Source organism: Pezoporus wallicus, unplaced genomic scaffold (genome assembly GCF_028554395.1).
Source record: "Pezoporus wallicus isolate ANWC-B61680 ecotype Strahan unplaced genomic scaffold, APGP_CSIRO_Pwel_v1 contig_7265, whole genome shotgun sequence".
In the NCBI taxonomy this organism is placed as follows: domain Eukaryota; kingdom Metazoa; phylum Chordata; class Aves; order Psittaciformes; family Psittacidae; genus Pezoporus; species Pezoporus wallicus.
Window position 1 is genome coordinate 813,966 of NW_026635568.1, and position 18,126 is coordinate 832,091.

Here is an 18,126-nt window from a genome sequence, read left to right on the forward strand (position 1 = left end):
TTTTTGGCCTGGTTTTTGTTGCAGCATTATATGCTTTATATCAGTAGTTTTCATTTGAAGGACAAATGCAAACTTGGCAAGAGATTTACCTCCTTGGATTTTATGTCTGCATTGGTTCAACTGCACAGAGCACTACTTAGGAATCTGCTGTTGTGGCATACATTAAGGGGCAGTACTGAATATTAGCCTTCCTCCCCCCTTTATTCTTTCCCTTCCTTTTCAGATAAACACCATGCACGTCTCTTGCTTTGCCTCTGGTGTTTCTGAATAGAGCCCATCCAAGTATTGCCCTACCCATTGCTCTTTCCTTTTCTGTTTCAGAGTAATATGATCTTTACAATTGCGAGGCATTTTGGTTAATGGATTTTTGTATAATAGTAACAAAAAAACCTGGATTTTTTTTTTTTTTTAGATCTTATTTCGAGTGGGCGGCAGGTTTTTATACAGCATTTGATCTGATCTCCTACTGTTGTCACAGAGACACTAATAATTATTTCCTGTTGAATTAGGCAGTGCTTCTTCAGCTTGACTTTGCAGTTGGTGGATTTTCTTTTTAAATGCCTCCCCAGATATGGCAATGTGGGTCTCTGGAAGAGGATTGTTCCTTTAGCTGCTGGTGGAATGAGGATTCTTATACGGATTTCCAGAGCAGACATTGTATAAATGCTGTATACATTTAATAAGCGGCCGTGTGTAGATGCAGGTGGTGTAGGCTGATCTGTGCTTCTGGAAGACCTGTATAATGCATTCCCTTTGACATAATGAAATCAGCATTTAAAGGAATTGGTTGCAGGCTCCTGTGCATGGAAACAGAGATGGGGGGAAAAAACTCCTGGTTCTTGCTTTTAACCTCATCACCAAAAAGGGTGAGAGAACATGTATTGTGCAAGTGGAAACCAAAAATGAATGTGCGTTTTCCTACATGGCACTTTGAAATTTTTGTTTGCATTTGCCAACTCAAAAATATTTGCTTGAAATTGTTCTTCAGCCACCTAATCCTTATTGATGCTCGAATCTCAAAACCCGTAAGTAATTGGCAACTTTAGTGTGATTATGCTGAATGAAAGCATAAGGCAGTGTCCTCAAGATACTGAGCTATTGTGTGGTATGTACACAAGCACCCTCAAATTCAGAGTCAGCGCTGGCTCCAGCACATGCTGGAAAACATACAATACTTCTTTCTCAGTCCCATTCATCTAGGCTTGTGATGAGAACTTGTAAAACCTGTCAGGGGTACTTGGTTGCCATAATTATCCTTTGTAAGGAACCCTTGTGTCACTACCGTCGGAATAATGTATATTTTTTTTAATATACTCAAATTAACAAAGGCAATTCATATTCTTATTTGTGATACATTTAATGCTGATAACCCAAATGGAATAGGGTGCAAAGTGAAAGCTTACTCAGATTGTCAACTTCAAGTCATGTTTTCTTAAGCAGCAATTCATGCCCTTAAGCAGTTGTTAGCCTGCTGTTCCTGGAGGCACTGATGACCTGCATTAAATCAGGTTTTGTTCCTCCTTTCTGGCTTTCATGAGCCCCGGCAGGTACTGTTGCAGAGAACGGTCAGCTGCACAGAGTCCCACTACTGCTGTTCATGAGGAAAAGAAGAAATGCCTAAGCTAGAGGTGAAAAGATAGCATTTGTGCTTCCCTGCCCATAATCCTGAACAGTTCTTCTGACATGACATTGAAGATGAAATCCCTTTGCGATGGGAGGGGCGTGAATCAGCCATGAGGTGTGAAGAGCGCAGGTTTGGCAAGGCTGCCTGCTGCTTGGACTCTGTTCCTTTGGCTAGGATGTTGTATGTCCTGCTCTGGCTACTGCTGAAAGTTTCTTGGCATCACCAGCACATAAGACTTTGTGGTGAGTATTCTCATGTCTTTTAATCAGGCATTCCAAAATTGTCACTAGCTCCTAACCATCTTCTCTCTTGCTTTAGTTGCCATCGCACTCTGAGCAGTGCAGTGACATATAAAGCCATAGTCAGAGAAACAAGTTCCTGACACCTGGGCACAACATTGTTAAAATAGTAATAAAAAAACAAACAAACTTTTTTTGCTGGACTAGCAATGTCCCTGAAGCCTGTCAGATGCTTCCAGCTTGGCTTGCACATCCCAGCTGCGTGCAGGATGAGTAACTTCAGGATGTCCTCACATGTATCCACTGCAGTTTTTTTCTCACTGATTACCTTATTAGGACAAGTAGACCCAAACCATGTCTTCAAGTATCAAGACTCCCTCATGAGTCTTCATTAAGCTTCAGTAATTTTTCTTATTAATCCTGGAGGGTAAAGAATGTTGACCTTTGATTAATGATCATCTTGCCTCTGTTTTTGTTTCTCAGTATGGGAAGCATGTGCTGGAAAAAGAAATAAGGAATAAAAATCCTAATTCATGCTTCAATGATGCCACTTTCTCATATGTTGCCTTCATTCTCTGGTACAGATAAAAGGAACTCCTGTTCTTTGTGTCTTTTTTCCCTCACACAGTGATGAATGGAGACACTGCTGTGTCATTGGGGTGGGCAAATAATGACTTCCAGGGAAAGCTGCCAGAGAAAATTAATTTTTTTTTTTTAACTGTTCATTTCCACAGTTTATGAAGTTTGGACTACTCCTTGATTTTTATAGAATTCCCACTGGTCTCAAGATCTATCCATAACCATCTGCCTGTAAATTATTTGCAAATGCCAGTACTCCCAGTACTGCAGAAGAGCATCGCCACACCAAGGAACAGTGAGAGGTTTGAAATAGGCTGTGCTAGGAGTGAGCTTGGTAGATCTCTAAACACAGGAATACATACTGTACTTATTTCCAGATTGTATTGCTGGCTATTTTTTGTAGTCTAAGGAGTTTTTTTTCGCTCTACTTGGGATTTCACAAGCAGCTGTTAAGCTGCTGTGTTAAGAATTGATACCTTACAGTATTTGGTGAGTCTCAGGCCAGTCAACAAAAAGTTTGAGCCCCTGAGCTCCTACAGTGACTTCAGTGACACCATTAGCAGCATAAAGGGTGGGCACCTGTCTGTATCTTAAGTTCTGTAATTCTGGCCTTTTTTGGTTTGAAAGCGGATGAGGGGAGTAAGCAAAAGCAGGATTGGTCTCACCTTCTGTGCCCTGTGTAGGGGATAGACTGGGCATGGCATGCAGTGCATTAGTGGTCCAGCACAGTGCATTGGGTACCAAGACTTCCCTGAGGACAGGAGAGGTTGTAGCAGAGCATCCTTCAGGAGCTGCTGCTTTGGTGCTGGGGAGCATCTTTGCTGCTCTCTCTCCATGGCTGGGTGCAGAGGCACAGAAGTATCAGAAAGCACTGGGCAAATGGCTTCCTGGTTTTCAGTCAGTAATCAAGTGTGACGATTCTAGAAGAGAAATCATTATATCATAATTTATATTGCTTCTTAATGGCTTGTTAAAAATTTCCTTGGTTACTCAGTAGAATGCAGGCTTTTGCATGACAGAGCACCATACAAAATGCAGTTAAGCTGCTGAGTAATAGCTGAAGTTGGCCACAGAGCTGCTGCACATGCCAGGGGAATGCTTTCTAACTCCTTTGTTGCTGGCTTGTTTTCTTCCCACCCTTGCAGCAAGGGGAGGATGCTGACACTAGTGGAAAGCAAGGACCAAGGGGCACATAATGAAATTGGCAGGAAGCGTTGCGTTGCTCTCATGGGAATCTTGGAAGCTGTCATGTACGCTGAAGGGTGCAGCACTTGATGCACCCTGGGCATTGCTTGTCTGCTGTGAGATGTGTGTATGTTATAACTGCTTCACAGTCAGTATCTTTGTGATTGGTTTGTTTATGGGTTTTAACAGGGAAGTACAGTGTGGTTGAAGACTTGCATAATTTTGGACTGTTGTGTGGCAGTGTAGGGTTTCCTGAGCATACTTAAAGCTTCAGAGCTCTGAAAAAACAGCTGCCTAATGTTTTTGTGGTTGGTTGGGGTTTTTTTGGTTTGTGATTTTGGTTTCTTTTTTGGTGTTGGTAGTGGGTTTTTTTGAGAGGGCTTGCTTTGTTGTTAGAAAATAAATCCAGGTTTTGTTGGAAGAGTGCTTCCTACGAATGTGTGTTGGAGAATAGCATGCTAGCTACAGAATTCTTACAATTTGGTTCACTGTCATTAAGCACAGACATGGATTATTTTAAATAAGCATTTTGGATATAATAGAACTCAAAAATGGTGCTTATCTAATATAAAAGCTGTAAGCCAAATAAAAATAAATGCATGGTGTATTGAGGGGAGGGCGAATCTAACCTTGTATGAAATGTGTTTCAATTTAATACAAGGTGTTTTAATTTATTGGCTTCTCCTGAGGAAGCTTATGCTTAAAAAAAACCCAGACAACCAAGAAACGTCTCAAACCAGCAAGTGGTTTCACTGTTTTAGACCCTTGTGTATCTCAGTTGCTCTTGGACTCTGTGTTGTCAGAGAACATTGAGAATGCAGAGCTGGTTACTGTGTTCTGCTCTCTAAAGTTAAATTTTTTATTTTACTTTTTTTGTAGGCTCGAAATGTGAACACGGGTGAGCTGGCGGCAATTAAAGTAATAAAACTAGAACCAGGTAAGTGTTACTTAACTGTACAGGCCACAGAAGTGAAATATTTCTGTGCCTCAAATACGGTTGTACAAAATTGAATCCTTATTGAAAGAAGGGATAATTTTTTGCCTTTTAAATGGGGACAAAATACACTGTTCTAAAAAAACCCTAAGCATGACAAGCAAGATGTAAGGGGAAAAAGTGTGATTGGTTAAAGGGAAGCTGATAAGAATTTCAGAATGTTGGCTATTTTGGTCTTAAAGTACTATGTTTACATTTGATGCGATACAAAGCCCTGTATAGAGCAAAAGAAGTGAGGAAGGCAGCAGGGCAGAAAAGGACTTACCTGGAGAGAGCATGGGGGAGAAATGAGAAGGAAGGGTGAAATAATAGCTGAGCACTAGTATCTGGGAGTTGAGTAAATTTCCTGAAATTCTCTTAGAGACTTTGGTTAAGATTCACTGTATGCTAGAGGTGCACTTGAGCTGCGCTGATGTTGTGATTTCACAAAACACATGTGCCCTACAGATATCAGCCTGCAATTTCTGTTCTGTCACTGTGGCTAGCCTTGTTGAATTACAGTGCAGTCATCTCAGAAGTAAAATGTCCAGACTTCTTGTTTAACTTGTAACTGTTTGTGCTCCGTTTCAAGATGTAGTGGGAGCTAATGCAGGAAAGAAAGTAGTGTGTCACATAGGTTGTGCTTGGAGAATCGTGCTGTGTGATTTAGCTGAGCTGTGAGCAGAGCCTGGGGATGCACTGCAGCTGGGATAACTTGCCCTCAAGCTGTGCTGATGGGGATAACAACTGGTATCTTGCAGTTAAATATTTTTGGCAGCCTTTGGATGCTAAAGAAAGTCTACAGAGAATGTACTTCAGCTACCCTCTGCTTGCTCAGTGAGCTCAGTGTCTCTTTGTAGTTGTTGCTTCCAGTTGCGGTAGAGGCTTGACTAAGCCTCATACAGGCAGTGTCCGCATTCCACAGCTGTGGCACTGGCTTTCTTTGCAAGTTTTGCAGACTGGGGGAGAGTGTGAAGATTAAAGGTTAGTAATGTTAGGCACTTCCTATGAAGTTGATGCTAATTTAATATTAATATTATGCTAATTTAATAATACCCTGGTCAAATAATGGAGAAACCTTGTCCTGTCACAGAGGAAGATGATTTCTACTTTGCTCTTCAGCGTTTGCATATTTACAGGTCTAGCCAGGATACAGTAAGCCATGAGCAAAATACCATGGATAGTAGACAGCCTGTTGTGATGTTAATTTGCAGCTTGTGGTTTGAGATTTGCTATCAGTTAAAAAAACATGTGAGTATCAGATTTCTGGTTTAGAAAGTACCACATGGATAGGTCACCAGTATGTTGATGTCTTGGGAGAAACATAAAACATGTTTTCTTAGGTAATAGCTTGACCAGTTCTGTTGGAAGTTGTTGTGTTACATTTGACATTAACAGCTGTATTTGAGAAGTGATTTTTGAGTTGAAACAACTCATAAATATGAGCCTAGTGTCTGTATTCAACTTTCTAGACAATAGCTTTGGCTTCTGGTTTAAAAGCTCTTTTGAGTTATGCTGAAGTGTGCCACAGCAGTACACCTAAAGGAGAATTTTGACATGCATTGAAATTTCTTGGTTCCCCCCCCAACTTGCTTAAAGAGTCTTTGAAGTTATTCATTAAGTTAAACGGTTATTTTAGGCCTTCAGGCTTACTTTACCTATGAAGTGGCAATTCCTTAGTGGGAATGACTTCGTTTTTGTGAACCTTGTATGTCTAGTAACTAAACAAACATCGTAAGAACTTTGTAAATAATATACCTAACTCACTACTACATGCTCTTATGGCCTAAGACATTTCAGGGGAGTCCCTGTGTTAAGATACTGAACTGCAAAAGAGCACTTGACATGTATTTCCTAATTAAAAATGCTGTCAAATACCTGTTTCTGTCATTTTCTTACATTTGGTATTTCTCATCTTCTCTTTTTAACTTTCCTATAAAACTCCTGCCTGACACTCCCAAACCAAAAATGTCTCTGGCTTTTCAATTTCATACGTGATTTTCTCAGCATACGCATCTGGTAAGAGCCTTTTGTAGAAGTACAGGGACAATGGAGGTACCAAATAGTAAATGTGGCAAATGCCACATCTGTGTCAGTGTTTTATTTGGACATACGCAGTCTGTAAATTCATGTGCTTACCAAGTTTACCAAGGAGTTGCAGCAGCAGCCTACTATTGAATGGGGCTTTTTGCTCAGGAAGATGATCTAATGGGTGTTGGACATGTGGCCAAAAATAGCAAAGTTTTTAAGAACCTGGGCTATTGAAAGGATGAATGCAGATGGACACAGTTGGGTCTCCGGGGGGGGGGATAAAGACTTTAGAAAGAGCTATGACCAGAGGTGTCAGATAGCAGATGTGAGGTCTGTCTGGCCCAGAATGAAACTTCTTAAGAATATAGGTGCTTATTGCTAAGGCCTTGCTAATAAATATTGACTTACAGCTGCTGCTTTTTATGCCTGTGAAACATGCAGATAAATTTTAATTACTCAAAATGTTTATTTTATAAACTTGTACTGAAAGTCTAGTTGAGGTGTGGGTATGAACCAGGCTGATGAAAATATTCATTCTTCTGCTTTTCAGGAGAAGATTTTGCTGTTGTACAGCAGGAAATCATTATGATGAAAGACTGTAAACATCCAAACATTGTTGCTTATTTTGGCAGCTATCTCAGGTACAGTTTGTTTCTTTTGATTGCTTAAAAATGCCTTTCTATCTCCTTGTAAAGAATGGGTCTGTAAGGTGACTTAGGCAAAACTTAATTTACCAAATAAGTATTATCCACTTGTATATATATTTTTTTAATTTACCTTAAAATCTGTTTATTACAGTGTCTGTCTAGAAATTGTTTCTCTTTGCACAGTCCTTCAGTGACCATGTGGTCACATGTCCTTGGAAATGAGTTGTCATTTAAAAGCTTTGAATTTAATACATAAATGGAAAATTAAGCACAAGTATGAAGAAAGAATCTGTGTATACAGTGTCTTTTAAATCTGTTTCAGTAAAATGTCTCTTAAATTTGCAAAACTTTGGGAGGTGTAAGTATGGTATAATACAGATAGAGTTCTCAGAAACGTTCTAACTCTTGTCATGTAAACTTAAGAATTCAAAATTGAATGATATAGACAAATAAGGAGGGGAAAAACAGTTGGTTTTTTCCTTGTTCAAGAGTAGTAGTGCTGTGTTAAGCTCCAAGGACAATTTCATATTGAAATACCTTAGAATTTAAACTGTGCAGCCTTCAAAAAGTGCGCTGGTGATTTGTGGTTTGGTTTTGTTTTGAAATCTAGAAATGATTGATATTTAAACTCCTTTTTTTCTCTTGAGCTGTAGAGTTGTTTAGAACACTTAGTATATGTAGATTGTTCTGTCTCATTCTTTTGTGTAATTCCTTTTGTAAGATACTGTGCTTAACTTTGTAAAAAGTAAACTCCATACAAAGCCTCATTATTGAGAAGGTTGATAGGTAGTTTCTAATAACATTTGCTATTATAATTCTTTTTAATACATCCTGACGAATGTTTTATGCTAGATATAGCAATTGCTTAATATTCAAGGACTAGAACTTTTAATGCTGCATTTTGTGAACCTTGTGTCATAATTTTAGGCATATCATGCAATGTAATCAAAAGCTTGTAAAAGACTCTAAAAAGTCATGATGCTCTTTATGGCAGAAGCTTCTTGTTCCTGTCAGATATTTGCATATCTTCTGTCTGCATGGGAACAGCATAGGTAGGACATGGTAGCTCTGTGGATTCCCCATCCCTGGCAGTGTTCAAGGACAGATTGGATGGGGCTTGGAGCAACCTGGTCCAGTAGAAGGTGTCCCTGCCTGTGGCAGGGGGTTGGAACTGGATGAGCTTTAAGGTCCCTTCCAACCCAAACCATTCTACAGTTCTATGGGTCTGTGTGGGTTGTGAAGGTTGCTAGACCCTGTTCATAATGGGAAGACACCAAGCTGAGTTACTCATATGCATATTAGACTTCAGCAGCTCCAGATGAAACTCTCCATGATGGCTATCTGCTGCAGCCAAAAGCTTTTCAGCAATATAGGCCAAGTGCTTTTGGTTTGGGGATGGAAAGATATAGGAAGTATTTTCGCATAAAAAAATCTTGGTGCATTAAAGCCTTTCAACAAAAAAATTACCATCTTTGAAGCAGGAATTTAGGGCACAATTTGGCTCTTGTATTTGGAGTGCATCTCATCTTTTATTTTTAAAAATCCTGTCAAATGTGACCAAGTTATCTTATAAAGTACTGCATTTCTTTTACATTCCTTCTGGATCAGAGCTTAGGAAATACAGTTACTGTTTCTTTTCTAGCTATCAGTGCCTGATTTGATGTACATTTGCAGAGCTAGAGAAAAGCTAACGTGCTCTCTGGCTTGCTTAGGGAGCTGTTGTTGTGTGTTCCTTGTTTTGCTCTGGGGCAGGATGTTGAAATGGCGTGTGGAGCACTTTGTGGTGCTCTTGGTGACCTCAGTGCTGAACGCCTGCATAGTTGGAGCAAACTGATATTGGACAAGTTGAGTGTGCCAGAACTTGGAGGCAGTGTTGGGGGAGAGAGAAAGTTCTGGGAATAAATGCTAGACAAGCTGAGGTCTCATGCAGAAGCTTAGCAGACTTCAGGAGTTTCTTCTTCCAGTCTCTTTAATTCAGTGTCCCCAGTAGCTCTGAATGCTCACTGAAATGATGTTTTATCACTGATGGGATTCACTGCATCTTTCTTGATACTTGTTAGCTTTTGTCTGGTGAATGAAGGTATTGTGTACTGACAGTTGTGATTCAGGTCAATAGAATCTGTGTTTTGAACTATATTCGCTTTATAGTCATTTAGAAGGTCTGTAATGGAAAAGCTGGTCATATTAGTCCTTCACAGACATAGCTTAGTGTGGAGCATGAAGAAAATTTCCAAGAGTAAATGTATTTTCAGGAGAAGATTAAGTGGAAATGCACTGAAGGTATGAGAATGAAGAGGAAAGTAAGCCATTGACTAGCCCATTAGGGGAACACCATCTGCATGCTATGCTCAGTGGGGCCTGGACTGTGTGATAGTGTACTGCTTAACATTTTTGTATATACATGTGCAGGAAGGGATCAAAGTCTGAACATAAAACCAACAAGCCATGCTGTTCTGGCATCCCATACCTTGAAGGGTGCTTGTCTTGGCAGCTTGAATGCTTTTTATTAACACTGAGCTGGTATGGGAGCTGCATTATGTGCAAGTTTGTGTGGGTGTGCATACAGATAGAGTATGTGTACATGTAGGGTCTTGGCATTCCAAACTAGGAGTGTCTGCATTTCACCTTTGAATGTTTAAGGTTAACCTGAAGGTTAACATAAACTGTATATTGCTTCCTTCTGTGCAGTACTGGCAGGCTGCTTCTTGTGCATGAACAGTCAATTCTTAATACTGCTTCATACCCTAAAGTCATATTAAAGTTTTTGAGAATTTGTTGAGTTACTAGTCTGACAGCTGCATGCAGGTTGTAAGGTGGTGAAGTTTGCAAAGGATCTAATGATCCAATACCTAAAGTGGGCCCACAAGAAGTCTGGAGAGAGAATTTTGCAAGGGTATATAGGGACAGTACAAGGGGGAATGGCTTTAAACTGACAGAGGGGATATTTAGATTAGACATTAGGAAAAAGTTCTTCCCTGTGAGGGTGGTGAGGCCCTGGCACAGGTTGCTCAGAGAAGCTGTGGCTGCCCCATCCCTGGCAGTGTTCAAGGCCATTTTGGATGGGTCTTGGAGCAACCTGGTCTAGTGGAAGGGGGTTGGAACTGGATGAGCTTTAAGGTCCCTTCCAACCCAAACCATTCTGTGATTTCCTAAAGGCAGTATTTGGGAGTTCCCATGTTGTGGTGATTAAGCTTCTTAAATGGATGCTATGTATCTGGAAGTTGTATGGCTGGGATCATATGGTGTCCCAACTTCCTGTTGCACCTCCTTAATCTTCCTCCCAACCTCAAAGCCTTCCTTTCTTTTGGGAAGAGAGCATCTTTTTGTGTGTTAAGGTGTGATGACTTTATTTGTACCTGTCTGCAGTAGTGGGAAGGAAGTTGTGTCAGCATTTTCTTGATGTCTGACATTGCCTGGTGTGTTCCACAAAACTGAAAGACATTGTTATAAACCTTTTCAGAAGACAAACTTAGAAGTAGTAAGTGAGGAACAGCAGAGGGGGAAGGCTGGGGCTCTGCAGTGCTGTTGAAGTTACCCTGAGCTGTATTTCTAACACACGAACTTCTGACCAGAATGTGATGGTTCCATTTGTATTTGTTTCTGGAGGTGAGATTATTTGCATTGTTGAAGCACTGTCTTACCAGCTGCTTCTTCAGTCAAAGTGGGAACAGATTGCTTAGTATTTACTAATAAAAAGCTGTTTCTCATGACTTATTAAGATTTCATGTGCAGAGACTGTGAACAAACACTTTTGCATTCAGCTTTCCTGAAGCTTTTTTAGATTGAAACAGTGCCTCTGTTCAGCTGGGGGTGCTTTTTCTTTAAAAAAAGTTTTCCTCCCGTCTCTGAGTATCAAAATCTACCTTTGTAGACCCAGAATTAATTTTATGGAAAATAAAGTATATATTTTGGCACTTTTTTGTGTCCTTGCTTGGTCCCCTCCTCTTTCTTTTGTGTAGTGCTTCTCTTTGGTTTGAACAACTGAATGGCTGTCTTTGAGGCCTCTGTTGTCTGACTTTTTGTTTTCTAAGTATTTTTCAGTGCTAAGAACAGTAAGAAAAATACCATCATCCCATACTTGGCACTTATCAGCATATTGTGCCCCACTCTTTGCTTTTGTTTACATAGGGATTTTTCAACAGTCAGATTTCTGCCTTGCTGCTAACTTGCAGACACTAAATAGTACTGTTGATCCTGTCTCTGTTTTGTTTGTTGTACTCACCATATGCTCTGCAGACAACTGTATACACTTACTGCTGATTAGATGGATCTTCACCTGCCTCAGAGCACTTAAGACATAGTAATAAAAAGCTAGATAGGGAATTAAAAATGCAGTCTTTTTTCTTCCTTTTCTGTAGAGCTTTTCCACACTGGGAAGTTAATGCCCAGTAAGCAAAGGTGTGAATTACAATGCTTACCTACTTTCTGTTTCTTTTTGGGTGCTCTGCTGCTGTCCCAAGGCTGCTGGGGTGCTCCTGGCTTTTTTCCACTTCTATGCTGTGCTGCTGTTGGCATCAAACAGGATGGCAGCCACATGGGAAAGAGTGGCCTTCATGAGCCCAGTGCCTCCAGAAGTGTCCCTGAGTCCTGATAACTGTGGGGGATAAACAAGGGGCTTGTGAATGTCTTGTCTCTTCAGTGCTTCTTTCTTACTCATGTTTCCCTGTTGCCATTGTTAATTCTGTTTTCTTTCACAGGTGGCCATACTGCCTCTCTGTCTCCCTTTGATCAGTTATTTCAGTAAAAGGACTTCATATTAAGTAATGGTTTAATTAACCCCTAGAAATGTATGGAGTTAACAGCCAGGGACCCCCATTGCTTCAAACCTCTGTAATGCCTGGACAATATCTTTCCCATCACTAGAGGAAGCACCCAGCGTATAGCTTGGAGGACCATGTAGAATGTGGACATAAAAGGGGAGAACATCCAAGAAAGACAGTTCTTCCTTGTAGAAGCAGCTATTCTAGCTGTTATCTGCTGGTAGAAATACTTGAAATTTGCAGCTCAGGAAATAGGCTCAGCACTTACACCATTGCCTCGCAAAACACTTCCATGGATGTTGGCCACAAGGGTGTCTCTGTTATTCTGAACAGAACGCTATGAATGCAAGAAATCAAAGATCAGGGCTCATGGGCAAGCTGCAGAACAGTCACTAGTCTTTCCTTCGGTTGTTCTGTGTCCCAGTCTGGTGATTGTATGTGATCTCTCTTTCCTGCATGTTTTGATGGCCAAGAATGTTTAGGCAAGTCCTACATTTCCTGCTCTCCAAAATACTTTTCTGCAGCTGCGTGTGGTACATCTGTCTTACCAGTGAAAAATACCAAGCAAAAATAGAATTCAGGGTCCATAATGGAAGATACCTTTGAATCCTTCAGCCTGTTGTCTGTTCTTGGAGAGCACTTTTTATGGAGATACAGTGAGTCAAACTGATCACCTTAGTAAGAGATACCTAAAGAACTTCCCTCTGACTCCTGCCACTGAAAATGTCTATAGGTATTTTTAAGGGAAAAGTCTTCAGCTGTGAAGTCCCTTAGCTACACCAAGGGCTCCACTCTGCCTAGCTTTGACTAAAGCACTAGAATTTCACTCCATTTGTTGAGAGAGATCCCTACAGCTTTTGTTTTGGGTTCCTTTTTTTGTTTGTTTTAATTCCTCTGCTCTGAAAAAAAGTTGGAGAGAAGTAAAAATGAGGAAGAAATATGAACCCACATCTGTTTGCTTTCTCCTCAGTAAAAGTATATTTCACTTTCATAGTAAGTCTTGAACAAAAATCAGTGTGCACTAATACTGTTCCTGTTACTCCAATAAACCCTCATATATTTTGAGTATTTCATTAGCTACTCTTTTGACAGTGAATTATCATGTCAAGTTTAAGTTATATTCATTATTTGACTTGTACTTTGCATAATAGAAAGCTTTATGTTGTGCTTTATAGTATTTGAGTCTTCTGACTTTTACAGGTGCTATTTTCAAATCTGACAGCTAATGAATGGTTTTGTTCACTTTTTAGACGAGACAAGCTATGGATTTGCATGGAGTTTTGTGGAGGTGGCTCTCTACAGGATATTTATCATGGTATGTCAAGACTAATTCCTTAGAATCTAAGTAAAGCTTATTTTCAAAAAAGGGAGATGATGACAGTGTTTTGTAATCAGAGAGGAGGAATCCTAGATGTGGTTTCCACAATAATCCATTGAAGATCAATTTTAGCTTATGTATTATATAATGGTTTAGGTTTGGTTTTTGAAACAATATTAGCTATAGCGCGTTTTTATTTTGATAAGCAGAAGTTGCTCCATGCAGTAACCATCACTGCTGTGTACCCAGCACCACTCTTGCAAAAGTTGTAAAATCAGACTAGTTCATTGTAAAAATAAATGTTACATCCTGATGTGCTTTCTTACTTCATAGCCATTTTATTTCTGAGCTTTTGGACTTTGCTTTAATATAATCTATAGCACTGTCTATAGATACCTAGATTGGTTAGCACAGATGCTTTTGTCCTTAGTAAGCAGTGATCTTTTGAATATTTGTAGAGCAGTAGTGCCACAATGGCTTTTTTTTTTTTTTTTTAGTGCTGCATGCATGACATCTGAAAAGCAAAGGTGTGATCTGTATTTGCTCTAGGTTTAGGTGCAATGAGTGGTCTAAGAAACAAGAGCTGTGTATGGATCTGTTGCATAAAGAGAGGATCAGTCAATTGCTAGTTTTCAAGAGACAAAATCAGTTTTGAGGGATTTTATTGCCCTGGAATTAAGATTTGCTTAGGAAAAGAGTATGCTGTGAGTAATGGCCCTGTAGTTCTCAGGTAATGTATTTCAGATGGAAAATCTGTCCACATTTTAAATTGTGAAGATTTTTATATGTTAGTATCTTCATTTTTCTCTTACATGCAGACAGTTTGTATATCAGTTAAAACAAGGCACCAATTGGCAAGTTCACACCATGTTTACAATGTAGTCATTTGAGTGTGGTCTCGTTGACCCTTCACCTCTTTGCTAGTGTTGGTAGAAGCACCATGTTTAATAGGCTTTGTTATGTGGAACACCTGTAGAGTAGGAAATGAGCTCATGCCTCATAAATGCCTGAACAGATGTCATACAGGAGCAGTTTCCTGTTGCAGCTGATTTTTGTCTTCACTGCCAATAGAGTGGAAGGTTCTTTCCTGATCATAATTGCAGTCCAGAAGATCTTATTCTGGTTAACCTAAAGGCCTCTGTAATCTTAAGTCATTTAAGTTAATGAGAATTAAATTTCACAAACATCCGTACTTAGAAATAGGTACTTTTGGCTGCTAATATATTTTGGTTTATGTGCATTTGGAGCTTTAATTTCAGAAAAAGATGGATCTACCATCAACACCTGTTTCAAAGATGTGTGTTGCATGCTAGTAATTTATATTATGGTTGTGGGTTTTGTAGAAGCTGAGCAGTCAGGTAGTTAAATCTTTTTTCATTTTTAATGCCCTGCTACTTCAGTTTCCTTTGAGAAAACCCATATTTGTTTTCTCTGCAAAACCAGAGAAGCTTGCAGTGAGAACTGCATTTCCTGGTCTTAAAATCCTTTAATTTCAGGATCAAAGTCCAGTGAACGGGGGCAAGTCACAGGCCATTCCTCGCTTGTTATTCAGTGTTTGGTTTATGGAGTTGTTCAGAATTTAATTCTTTTACTTTAAAAGACTTGAGTGAAATGGGACACTGGAGGTAGAGGAAAACCCCTTTCCTTGGGAAGCTGCTGAGCCTGCTGCTCAGGGGGAGAGTTTGAGAAGGTGTGTCATGTGGCAAGCCCAGGAGCAGCAGCTGGTAACTCATGCAGGAAAGAGTTGAAAAGCTTGAGATCAGGTTGCATGGCTGCAGAGAGAGCAGGTGGGAAGGACGGAAGGAGAGAGCAGGTCACAAATAGTAGAAGGAACTTCCTAAGGGTCAAATGGGACTGCGCAGAGTTTGCTGCAGCTCTGAGTCACTGGGTTGAGAGTCCAGCCCAGCCCAGGACAACATGGGTTTGTGCAGGGGAAAGAGTTGTGATTAAATCACTGCTTTTGTTTCTTTTTCCTCTTAGTTAGAGATTTATGTATGGAGGGAGTTAGTGGTTTCCATTCCAATGGAACTACACATTTTTGAGTTTAATAGATGATTGGTGGTGCTCAATCTGGGGGAAAGCCTAAGCACATTTATTCAAGACTTCTTGTGTAAGGTCCTGTCAGTGTGAACGGAAGTCATTGCATTATGGTTTTGGAATGGACAGTATCTTACCTGATTTTGAGAGAATATTTTTTTTTCCCTTGCATTTCAGTGACTGGACCACTTTCAGAACAGCAGATTGCCTATGTTAGCAGAGAAACACTACAGGTAGTATCCTCACAGGTTCTTGTGGTTGACTTTTACATTAAAAGCATTAAAAACTAAAAATAAATGCTGCAGAAGTGTGAGATGCCATGGAAGTACAGTGTTTGGGTGGCTTAGCATTTTTCTCAGACTTCTGAGGATGCTCTGTGTAATAGCCTAGAAGTGGTTTGCATAATTGCATAACCTTAAATTACCCTGGATCATGTAAAGAAAACTCATCATCTTTCTGCTGTGGCTTTTTTTTTTTTTTCTGTTGGTTTTGTTTTATTTTTTTAGGAGGGGAAGCAGCATATTTATTATCTCATATTTTGGTACCAATTAGTTATTGCAAGTTTGAAGGAAAATTTAAAGACTATTTTGCATATGTGATAAGGAAAAAAAGTAAAATTGCGTGTGTACTGAAGATGTTCAGGTTAGTCACCAGCCTATCCTCATTGAATGTGCTAGCTCTCATTTCTTCTTTCCTAAATTAAAGGCTAAGTTCACTAGTAAGACTTAATCAGAAATGGCTTTTTAAGTGGTTGTCTTTCCACACGAGAGCAGTTCTTGGCTTCTAGTGAATGCAGATCTGTTGGATGCCATCAGTTTAGAGCTGTTGCCTCTCTCAAACACTCTCAAGACAGCTCTGTCCCTGAGCCAGCTGCCTTGTATGTCACTTGCTGTCACCCTATGCTATGCCAGAGACTGCTGACATAATTTACAGGACATGTTTTTTTTCCATACAGTAAAGATGTGACACTAGGATTGTTTTGGGTTTTGAACCTTTAAACCGTTTTGCTGTTACATAATCATAGAATGGTTTGGGTTGGAAGGGACCTTAAGATCATGTAGTTCCAACCTCCCTGCCACAGGCAGAGACACCTTCCACTAGAAGCGCTATCCAACCTGGCCCTGAACACAGCCAGGGATGGGGCAGCCACACTTTCTCTTGGCAACCTGTGCCAGGGCCTCACCACCCTCACAGGGAATAGCTTCCTAATAATCTCATTTAAGTCTCCCTTCTGTCAGTTTAAAGCCATTCTCCTTTGTCCCCTCACTACAGGTCCTTGTCAAAAGTCCCTCTCCAGATTTCATGTAAGGTCCCCTTTAGGTATTGGAAGCTAAAAAGCTTGTCCCCATCTTTCTTATAAGCCCTCTTTAAGTACTGAAAGGCTGCAGTAAGATCTACCCACAGCCTTCTCTTCCCCAGGCTGAACAATGCAAGTCTCTCAGCCTTACTTCATAGGAGAGGTGTTCTAGCCCTTTGGTCATAGTCTGGAATGGAATTTATGAAATCATTATTTGTGTGTGAAGATTTTTTTGTTCATATGTGTAAATTGCCTGTGAGAAGGAAATTAGCTATTTTGTGTTTTCTAAGTGTTAACCATTTCTGTATATTTTAAAGTTGTCTAACTACATGTTTATAATACTCTGACCAAATACAATGTATATGGTTTGTGGTATCTTGTGCTTATAATGCAGCAGTCACTTATCCTAGTTAGAACTCTGAGAATATAAGCCATATGTCCATCCATAATAGTAAATGTTAATTTTGCCATCAGTTTCCATCAATCAAGAGTTTCACTTGAATGCCCAAAGCTGTTGTTTGATCCTGATATTCAGAAGCCCATTAAATGGTCTGTTTTCAAAAAATCCCACTTGCCATCAGTTCTGGCTGGAATTACTGAGGCTGATTCTGAAAATATAGGTCCTTTAAAATATGACCTTTAAAGTACCTACCTCCAGGCATTCATGGTGACCTCATTCTTAGAGGGCAGTGGTAAAAATGAGTGTTTTGTCTCTGTGCCGCATCCAGAGATTTAAATGTGAGGAGTGTACATGGGACTCTTCTAGCTAGTGCCAGTCTTTGCAATGGTCTGGTGGATGTTTTGGTTTGTTACACTCTGTACCAAAAACAAATCTAATGCAGTTTTTTTGGTCTGCATGCATGTGAGGACTATGAAAAACCATTGGACCAGCTGGCTATTGTTAGTCGTTTCCTTCAGAGAAACAGGTTAAAACAACAGTGAGTGAGGTGGTTTTTAGTTTATTTAAGGAGTTAAGTTTCATAACTGCTAAGCAGTTCGGCTACACTGCATTCTGTTTTTCATAAACTGACAAAAACATACTCCAGAAACGTATCCTCAGTGGTACTGTTGTCTACTTGTACAATTTTGCTCACTTGAAAATCTCAAGTACCAAGTCATGTAAGTAATGGTTTATTCATTTATTCTGTTGGTATATTTAGGACTATCCACAAAAAGGCTGACAGTTGGAAACAGTCTTATTTTATTTTTGCAGACAATTCCATGATGTCTTGCATAAGCTGGCAAACTCCCAATAAATCTGTCTTGACATGGGTATCTGACATGAACATACAGTGTTTATGTTCATGACCTCAGAGCGAGCAAGATGTTTACATGTTGTTTTACCCTGGAAGAGAATTTTAAAGATAAGCCTGGAGTGTCAGAGGTGACATGCTCTGTGATTTGCCACGCAGAAATTTGGTTTCATAGAATTCTTC

At 39.9% G+C, this 18,126-nt stretch overlaps 1 protein-coding gene across 15 annotated transcripts in view; it reads left to right on the forward strand.

Moving 5' to 3' along the window:
- MAP4K3 (mitogen-activated protein kinase kinase kinase kinase 3) overlaps positions 1-18,126 on the forward strand; it is an 80,502-nt gene that overhangs the window by 5,792 nt on the left and 56,584 nt on the right. For 11 of the 15 annotated variants that reach the window (XM_057396874.1, XM_057396880.1, XM_057396883.1 and 8 more), the window contains 4 exons: positions 4,507-4,564; positions 7,182-7,272; positions 13,289-13,353; positions 15,571-15,626. In XM_057396874.1, the coding sequence (XP_057252857.1) occupies positions 4,507-4,564; positions 7,182-7,272; positions 13,289-13,353; positions 15,571-15,626 (270 nt within the window). Of the gene's footprint in view, positions 1-1,845; positions 1,867-4,506; positions 4,565-7,181; positions 7,273-13,288; positions 13,354-15,569; positions 15,627-18,126 lie in introns of those variants that run through there. The other 4 variants (XM_057396879.1, XM_057396885.1, XM_057396881.1 and 1 more) reach the window with 4 other exon arrangements.